We start from the raw sequence: 9877 nt of genomic DNA, 5'->3' as shown, positions 1-9877 counted from the left end.
AACGCCCTGTTTCGAGAGTCGCAACTATGAATGATCCTGAAAAATGTCAAATGTATCATTTCAACTCCTCACCTTCCTTGTGCACTTTTGTTACTTGAATCATGATTTGTGTTTCGTCTTCAATGATCTTTCAAGTGATTACTTCAACTGTTTCAAATGACTGCCGTTCATTTTCTGCATTGCTTGGCAATAAATGTTTCAACCACCACCACCGTTTTAGACTCAGCATCTGGCTCATTTTCTGTTTTTCTTCCGCTCGGTTCGTGTTTTCACTTTTTTCTTGAGCTCGTTTGAACTCTTCGTCGCAAATATATCTTAATAAACCTTGCAGGAAAACAGAGAGCCTGGTTAATACCATACACTGTTCTCCTCAAATGAAAATAAATTATTCATTGGAACCTATTGTGCGGCTCGAGTTTAGTCACAGCACTAGCACCATTCCTCAGTATTATTCGCCTCCATTAGTCACTGTCATCCAATGGCTTCACATGAAAACCGGGAAGAAAATGACAATGGCTCGACCGCTTGTTTTTCAGAACCCACGAAGGTTCACTGTTTAACGGAGTCAGAGGAGGAATATAAAGGAGTGAGTAAGATGGGATTAAAGCCCTGTAGTTTTCTTCCTATTTTATTCACGCTTGATGGGACTTAAAGTAGCCGCCGCGGTGGCTCAGTGGTTTTGGTGCTCGGCTGCTGACCCGAAAGACGCGGGTTCGTTCCCTGCCGCGGCGGTTGCATTTTGGTGGAGGCGAAATTCTAGAGTCCCGTGTACTGTGTGATGTCAGTGCAGGTTAAAGAAGCCCAGGTGGTCGAAATTACCGGTGCCCTTCACTACGACGTCTCTCATAGCCTGAGTCACTTTGGGACGTTAAAACCCATAAACTAAACCAAACCAAACTTAAAGCGTTCAGTAAGGCACCTGGATGGATGGATGGATGGATAGGAGCGCCCCCTTTGAAACGGGGTGGTGGCAATTGCCACCATGCTCAGCTTTTCTTTATTTATTATTTTTTTTGTTTACTGTGTTGGCAATTCTCATTAAGATTCTCCATCAACTTTGCCTACGGTTTCCTACTATTCTAACCTTATGCCACATCTCTGCTTTTCAACCACCAATCCTCCAATCGCTTTTTGCTGACTTCCACTGCAGATTATGACCTCCAGTCTACTACTGCTGCCTCTATCGACAAGCGAGTTTTCATCATGTGATTTACGCATGTGGAAGTGCAATTACAGATTGCTATCGTTTATCGCATTAAAAGCAGAATGAGGGCAACTGCACTCAAATTTTGTTCTTAGTCAAAATAGACCCTGCGGCTCCCTCTGGCTATGTTTATGTCTGTCCGGCAGCCAGAGACGTTTATTGCTGAGTAAATTTTGTTAGATAGCATCGATCACAGCTTAACCAGAGTTTGTCTCCAGACGTGCCAAAGACTCAGCAAAGGAAAATCATTATCTAACCAGGCTAAACGCACGCTTCGCATGTCTACTCTGTTCGACTGCGTTAAAAACCTACGATATTTTCGCCCTTGACCCTACGTCACCAAACTCGACGCTCACCAAGCTTGTAGGTTGACTTTTAGTATAGCATATGTAGGCCACGAACCTGTTGAAATACTACCAGCTACCAGAGGCTCTTCTGCCTGACTGTTAGCGGTGGAAGGACGCTAAAAGTATGCGCACGCAGCAGCAATGATGTGGCTAAGTGGTTAGCGCATCCGCCTCGTATGCGGGATGCGCGAGGTTCGATCTCCAGTGCCGCCGGGAATACACAGAGTTTCCATGGATAAAAGCTTTACCTCGGCTTCTCTGCGGTGATACACTTGGAAAAGGAGTGTGACTACACAGTGTGCAGACAAACAGTTTGTACCGTGGCGCCCTTCGGCCAAAGCAGCGTTTGCGCTATTGAAATTTCACCACAACCTTAAGTGTCCAGGGAAATAAAATCACGCACAGGTGATCGAACGATTACATGCCACAATCTCAGTTAGCAGTATTGGTTTTGCGTTTCGTTTCTACAAAGGCTGCCTTCTTGTTGCGTCTCTGAACATGATATCGCAGTGGGCTCCTGGAGGCTGGAGGTCAGTGAAGGGCTGGGTGAGTGGAGCATCTCAAAGGCGGCGGCGGGCTGGTGGAAGATGCACCTTTACCGGTGGGCGACCAGAATTGCACTGAGCAGGAATCGCTCCTGAGGAGGCATCTTCTGGGCGCACAGGGCAGTGGAGGTTTCAGAGTGGCATTTCGCCGACGCTGCAAACTGAGCAAAACAGCAACTGAGGAGGACTCTCATTGTCGAATGATGCCCAGCCTGTCTTGATAGCTTCAGAGCATAAAATCTCCACTCCATCTCCAATGCACCACAGCACAGACGGAATTCAGTGCTTTCACTATCGCAGAACAGAAACTAGCAGAGACTGCAACTTACCTCAGTGTGCCAGCAATTCACATGCAGCTCATTAATATGCGCGGTCGGTCTTTCACTTATGACGCAAAGAACGTTATGGGATGCGAAGATGACAATGCAGGCATTCCCCTTCCTATGAGCGCCAAATCATCCTGCTTTGCTTGCCGCCACATGAGAGCCATCGCAAAGTCGCCGTACGAGGATCTTGAAAAAGCCACTCGAGGGAGTCTAAATACGCTTTATCATTATTATTTTATTTTCATCTCCGTCATACGAAATAAACGGCACATATGATGTCAGCGCTTTCATACAGCAGGCTGCATTAATTTTAACAGCCAGCAATGCCGTTTCACGATCAGGTTAGAAAATTCGAAAATATTTGCAGGAAGCAGTACGCGCCACCTGCCTGACAGATTTACAAGAAAAAGAATATTTCGGTCTGTGTTCAGACCAACGCTGCGCTGCAGGCGGCCATCAGTCCGTCGACGCAGTCCCTGTGCTTTTGCCACGGCGAATTCTCGGGGCTACAGCCTAACGTCCAATGAGCGACCCCCTCCGCGAAGAACCACTTGGTTGCGTCAGGAGCAACTGATGGCGAGGCGCAGGTTCTACTTATGGAAGTGTTCCAGGATCTGGAATGACACTCCTGTAACGCCGCAGCCTCTTTCAGCGTTCCAGCGCTGTATCTGCAAGTATCAAAAAAGGAAAAAGAATTGTTTTCCTTCACATCGTCTGCTGGTGACACAGTCGATAGGCAGTGCGAGAAGCATGAGTAAGCAGTGACTAGGCCTCAGAGAGGCTGTCAGATGCTCTGAAAAGTAAAACGTCATACTGTGTTGCTAGCAGGAGAAACGTTGGAAAATTGGTTTTTGGAAAACGAAATACGCAGTATCGGTCTCACATATCTCGGTGTACACTGAACCGCGCCGTAAGAGAAGGGATAAAGGAGGGACTGAAAAAAAGGAAGGAAGAGGCGCCGTAGTGGAGGGCTCCATAATTTGGACCACCTGGGGATCTTTGACGTGCACTAACACCGCACAGCACACGGGTGCCTTTTGCGTTCCGCCTCCATCGAAACGTTACCACCGCGGTCGGGTTGGAACCCGGGTACTCCGGCTCAGTAGCTGAGTGCTGTAACCACTGGGCTACCAAGGTGGGTTAGCACTGAAGTGCTTTCTAGGGAGAATTGGTTTTTTGAGGAAAGGAAATAACACAGTACTGTCTCACATATCTCGGTGGACACCCGAACCGAGCCGTAATGGGAGGAATAGAGGAGGGAGTGGAAGACAGGAAGTAAGAGGTACCATAGTGGAGGTCTCCAGAATAGTTGCGACCGCCTGTGGATCTTTAACGTGCACTGACATCGCACAGCACACGGGCGCCTTTTGCGTTCCGCCTCCATCGAAACACGGCCGCTGCGTTCGGGTTCGAACCCGGGTACTCCGGCTCGGTAAACGAGCGCGTTAACCAATGAGCCACCGCGGCGGGTGCGAGAGAGGCGCCCCGGTTTTCCGATTCTCCGGCGGAGCCCTCTAATACGGCGCTTCTTGGACCACCTACACATCAAACACGACTAACACATTGAGGAAAGAGAGCGAGTGCCAGAACCCTGGACACCCTACCTCTGGGTCCAACCCCTTCCCCGCAACATGTCCAGAGAAGACCATAGCGGTCGTCGGCAGGCGCGTGCGGAAGTGTTGGCGCGATACTATGGTAACTAACAACACGTGTATTACGTGGAAGTTGCCAGCTCACCCGACTGGGGTTTGTACACGGCCGCCGTCGTACACAACACAAACACAGTTTACGGGGTCACTTTCAAAGCCTAAAGCGCAACGCACACGGAGGAGATTGCCATTGCTCCGGCTCTCATTAATCCCTAGTCGAAACACATCTTCACCGACTCGCGAGGGGCCTTTCAGAACTATGAGGTGGGTTGAGCTTCCCCGCGTGCCTGGCGCATACTGCAATATAGTTGCCGATGCGAAGATCCAACTCCACGTAACCTGATTTGGGCCCCCAGTCACCAGGGACTCCCGGGAAATGAACAGGCCGATCAGGCCGCCCGCGCACTCTCTCCCCGGGCTATCTCCCTGTCCTTGGAAGCCTACTCCCTATCAGACAATCTGGCCCTTACATTCAAACACATCACCGATTACTACAAGGAGGAACACCGGCGCTACCCGGCCCCTAGTAAGGGACTGGATGGATCGTCAGCGCATTCAGCCTCCTCATTAAAATTCCAACACTGTACTGTGCCCGGCGGTGCTTAAACGTTTCAACACTTCCTTTGAAGGCGCGTGCCATTTCTGTGGGGAGGTGGCTGACACCTTCCGCATGGTTTTGGTGTGTCAATAAAACCCATCTATCCCCCCAACCCCATTTGAGAGGACTGGGAGGCGGCCCTCGGCCGACAAGACCTCAAAACCCGAAAGGCCACGTTTCAAAGGACGGGGAGTGCGTTGCTTGCCAATGGGGCCCCGAAATAGGCGCTCCAGCTAGTATTGTGAGGGGAAAGGACCAATACGGCCCTACCGCAATCACCTTTCTGTAAAAAACTTAATAGGCGATAAATGATTTTGACCATCACCTCTTTCTTCTATCTTTCTTTCCCTCCCCCTTTGTCCTCCTCACGGTGCTGTTTTGAGTCCTTTGAAATTTCAGGGATGACTCCGACCGAGGGTCTCAACAATGCAGTCGCACAAGTCGTACTCCGTGGATCCGTTTTCGCACTGTCATCATTATATTTTAGAATAAACTCATGCGTAGTCGGCAAAGCTAACTTCGGCAATAACGTGAACAGACACGCAGAGTAAGCGGGAAGCAATAGTATTTGGAGCTCGTTTAAGACATCTCTGGTTCTCGAAGAAAGCCGAGGGGCTTTGGAAGCCCGCCACTTTACGGGAGGTGTCTACAAATGAAGGTGTTTGCTAGTTTGTACCATTGGGCTCAGCCCGCTGCGATGGCTCAGTAGTTACAGTATGGGTTGGGGCGCTCGCTACTTAGTTGGAGTACCCAGATGCAAACCTGGTGCTGGTAAAAACATTTATTAGGAAGGGACAGGAGGTATTCTTGGATCAGCCCGTAAGGGACCGATCCTTACAAGCACACTACGTGGAGATGCCTAGTTTGGGACCCCAGTGGTGGTGGCCGCCGCCCGCGCGCGCCCGACTAAGGCTTGTTGGGCCTGTAGGTCGTGGCAGCCGAGCAGGGTCGCCTCCCCGTCCTCCCGGGTTGGGTTGGGGATGGCGGGAATAGCCGGGTTGGAAGGGCAGGCCCACACCATGTGATATGTGTCCGAAGACACAGCTCTACAGTGTGTTGAAGACTTGCGGGGTCGCAGCGGAGCACCAGAGCAAAATGACCAGCGTGGCAGGCTTCTAGTTCCGAACAGCTCGTGCCGGGCGTGCGCTCCGAGCACGCGCTGTCCATGTTTATTGTCTTCTATCGCGGGAACGCCGACCTCACCGCCTGCGCTTTATAGCGTCGCCGGGCGCTATAAGTGCAAGGCAGCTGCCGCTAAAGGAGTGGTCAAAGTGTTTTAGTGCTGCTGGGCACAGCACTGTACTAGTGAGACGGCGGAGACGGAGCCACGCATCCGCCTTCTTGAGGAGGCCTTTACATGGGCGAGGGTAAAGGCGATGCCTATCTTGATAGTACGTCATATTATATGTGAAGGTATAGACCGGATTAAAATCGGGTTCCTCATCGAGTGGGGAGGAGAAAACAGCACGGTGAGAGAGCGCGCGGGCGGCTGCGTCTAATGCCTCGTTTCCTCTCAACCCCCGATGAGCACGGGCCCATGCATGTGAGGTAAAGGTGTGCGGGGTCCGTATCCCGTATGCAATTTTGGTAGATTCGATACGCTAAGAAGGGAGTGCAGCCTTTTTCAAAGTTCCGAAAGGCCCCTCGCGAGTCGTCGATGTGTATTTTGAATTGAAACGTGAGACCGCCAAAGCAATCGCGACCTCTTCTGCTTGTGTGCGCCTCCCGGAGCTCCCGGAAAGTTGACCGCGACGGATGCGTTTCGACCGAGCGAAAGACGCCGGTATGGTTTCCCTCTTTTCCATCGACGGAAGGCAGTGAACGAAGAGAGAGAGCCATCCGTTAGTTTTACGCGACATTGTATGCAGCTCGTTCGGTCGAAAAGCCGTTGACGTCGTAATAGTAGTCGAAGTGCGCAGCGCACGTCGGAAAAAATTCAGGGGAGCACTGTGTCGACCTAAAGTGCGGTGAGGCGGAAGCCTTAGACGCGGGGTTGCTGCTTATGTCATTGATGTGTGATTAAGACGCTAAGCTTTGCCTCTGAGTGGAACGCGACAGCGTCTTGAAACGCTGTCAGGGAGTCCACAGAACGCCATCGCCCGTTCGGCTGTACACCCTGCTCGTCGATAAATTGGTTTTTGAGGAAAGGAAATGCATCTGTCTCGCGTATATCGGTGGACACCTTAACCTCGCCTTAAGGGAAGGGAGGAAGATGGGAGTGAACGGAGACCCCGTATTCACTAGAGGCGCCTTTGTTCATTCTAAACCATCGAGCTGGCATGGCGGAGTGGTAGCGTGCTCGTCTCGCACTCTGGAGACCCAGTTTCGATTCCCCAACTTGACCAATTTCCTACTCGATTTTATTTATTTATCTGGTCTCACTAGAAAGGTTAATTAGGCTAATTGGTTAATTAAGTAATTAACCTAACTCAGACCCATTTACTTGGAACATCGCTATACCATCCCTTTAATTGGTTGCATAGTTACTAGCCAAAGTACAGTTGGCCCAGTTTGAAATTCGCGCACTGTGACGTCACGACCACTTCGACCAATTGAAAAGCGTGACATTTCTGTCGACAACTTCTGCTTACAACGATAAGGCATTAAAGGCTTCCGCCTTAAAAAACTCGTATCATGCCAACCGTTTCCTGCAGAATGTTCCGGATGGTGTCATACGATTGAGCGTTTCATGCAGCATAAACTAACTGGCTATGTTAGCTTGCAGCAAAAGTTGGAACTGGCGACCTATAGTATAATCGGAGGATGCGGGTGTCCCCCGAGATGTGAGACAATTACTGCGCCATTTTCTTTCCTCAAAAATGCGTTGCGTTAAACTTGTTTCCAACGGACAAAGCAGCGCTGCGTCGCGCTGAGCCAGTCTTCTAGGTGGTGTTGGCTGAGCGGACGATGGCGTTCCGTGGACTCCCTGGAAGCGCTGCAACATGTCGCGTTCCATTCAAAGGCGAAGTTTAAGCTAAGCGTCCACAGACTTTTGAGGAACGGAACGCCTCAGCAAGTGTCTCGCTTCACGGTGGACACCTAAACCTCGAAAGCGTTACGTTATAAAGCGTTACGTTATAAAGCACTGCGCTATAATGCGCTACGCGTCACGGCTTCCGCTGTAGCCACTAAATTGCTTGTACGAAGCCAATACATCTTTCGCTGTAAAAAAAGAAAAACGAAAAGGTTGTTAATAAGAACGGTAAACTGGGCTAGTTGGTAGGATTGTGTTTAACCTACAGAGTTTCGAGTGTGATGTCGATGCGTTATACCGTTGTCCTGCGCATGTACTTCCAAATTAGTTTGGTTTTAGCTCAGCTATCACAGCTTTCGCTCTAAAATTGCATGTTTTGACATGTGACTTCCAATGACCATAAGCGATACATGGGCTTAGAGGGACGCTGCAGTGGAGCGCTCCGTATCAATGTAGACCACATGGGGCTTTTTAACGTGCTCTTCGCCTCCACCTAAACGCGGACGCAGCGGCCGGAATTGAACCCGGGTACTCCGGCTAAATAGTCGAGTGTTGTAACAACTCATCCATCCCATTTGGTGAGCATGGACGGTTAGACTTGAGAAAGAACGGAAGAGAAAGCTTGCGTCCCATACGATTACTCCATTGATGCGAATAAAACCGTTCATTCTGTTCATTATCCGAAGCTGTATAGCCTTCTGTAGCCTACACACAATTGCCATGGCACGTTTGAGGTAACCCGCTTAGTTTGCCCCTGTTTTAACGTGTGAAGGCGAGATGTTCCAATGGCTGACACCTCGAGGTGAGATTCAACGTCACGAAGCTATGCGTGGACTTTGAAGACTGTTTGCCGACTGGGGTTCTTTAACGTGCTCGGACATCGAACACACAGACATCGTTGCACTTCGGCTCCAATGAAGAGCTGCCGACGTGTCTCGGATTCAAGCCGAGACGCGTCCAGCGTCCGAACGCCGTGATTCTTGAGCAACTACGCGGGATCGGTCCCAGTCGCGGCTGCCGAATTTAGATGGAGGCGAAATTATTGGAGGTTTAACGTCCCAAAGCAACTTAGGCTATGAGAGACGCCGTAGTGAAGGGCTCCGGAAATTTCGACCACCTGAGGTTCTTTAACGTGCACTGACATCGCACAGTACACAGGCCTCTAGAATTTTGCCTCCATCAAAATTCGACCAGTGCGGCTGAGACTGAACCCGCGTCTTTCGGGTCAGCAGCCGAGCGCCATAACCACTGAGCCACCATGGCTGGTAGAGGCCCGCGTACTGTGCGATGTCAATGCACGTTAAGGAACCCCAGGTGGTCGAAATTTCCGGAGTTATTAACGACGGCGTTCCCCATAGCCACAGTCGCTTAGGGACGTTCAAGCCCATGAATTAAACTAATACTGAGCCACTGCGGTGGGAAATGTTGAGGCCTAGGCCACAAAATGCCAATGTTCACAGCTTACGTGTCGAGCCACTTCGTCCTGGCTGGAGTAGACCATGGCGGCGACAGCTTGCTGGCGGAAGGCCCGGGCGTCCAACGCGCAGCACCTCGTGGCACTCTGAGCGTAGCATCCGGCGCAGGTGACGTGGCAGCAGGGGAGCATCACCATGTGTGAGCAAACTCGGCCGCTGTAGGCGCAGTACCAGCTCAGAGGCAGGGGCTCCAGGAAGCACGCCAATCGCCAGGCCACGTCATAGTGGAAGCCATGCAGTGTGCAAGCGGCGTCCGTACTCTCCGCCGCTGGAGTCATCCAATCCTCCGAATACGATGAAGCTGCACTGCTCATGTTACCACCTGAGCACGCCGAACCAGATAGAACTGTCTATACCACGAGCAGCTCACCAGACTCTCGACTTGTCAGCCTCAGAACAGCATCTGCCTCTCGATGATAGGATGTTTCAGAGAAAGCTCGACCGGCGTACTAGTGTTGCCAGAGAAGCTATGATTACGTGTCTAATTCACGTGCGCGCACGATAGAACGCTAGCGCATGCTCATTACAGCGCGCAAGAAGAGAAAGAAAAAAATTAGGAGGACGCTCAAACTTCGCCTTTGAGTGTGAAACGCGACAGCGTCTTGCAGCGCTGCCAGGAAGTCCACGGAACGCCATTGTCCGTTCGGCGCGACGCCGTGCCCGTTGCACAATCGAAAATGTTTTTTTTTTTTTGAGGATAGGAAATGACGATTAACAGTCTGACTCTACTTCGTAGACACCCGAGCCGCGCATAATACT

General features: G+C 50.8%; 1 protein-coding gene across 2 annotated transcripts in view; it reads right to left on the bottom strand.

The window, feature by feature from the left end:
• LOC149364696 (uncharacterized) overlaps positions 1-9610 on the bottom strand; it is a 26737-nt gene extending 17127 nt beyond the window's left edge. Inside the window, exons 1-2 of one of the 2 annotated variants that reach the window (XM_089574652.1) lie at positions 9109-9610; positions 2638-3090 (exon numbers count right to left, since the gene is read on the bottom strand). In XM_089574652.1, the coding sequence (XP_089430778.1) occupies positions 3013-3090; positions 9109-9432 (402 nt within the window). In that variant the 5' untranslated portion in view covers positions 9433-9610 and the 3' untranslated portion in view covers positions 2638-3012. Of the gene's footprint in view, positions 1-2637; positions 3091-9108 lie in introns of those variants that run through there. The other variant, XR_016289212.1, reaches the window with a different exon arrangement.
• Between the last annotated feature and the right edge of the window lie 267 nt (positions 9611-9877).

This window comes from Amblyomma mixtum, chromosome 2 (assembly GCF_055824585.1).
Source record: "Amblyomma mixtum isolate Tamu chromosome 2, ASM5582458v1, whole genome shotgun sequence".
In the NCBI taxonomy this organism is placed as follows: Eukaryota; Metazoa; Arthropoda; class Arachnida; order Ixodida; family Ixodidae; genus Amblyomma; species Amblyomma mixtum.
This window is presented reverse-complemented; position numbering and strand designations above follow the sequence as displayed.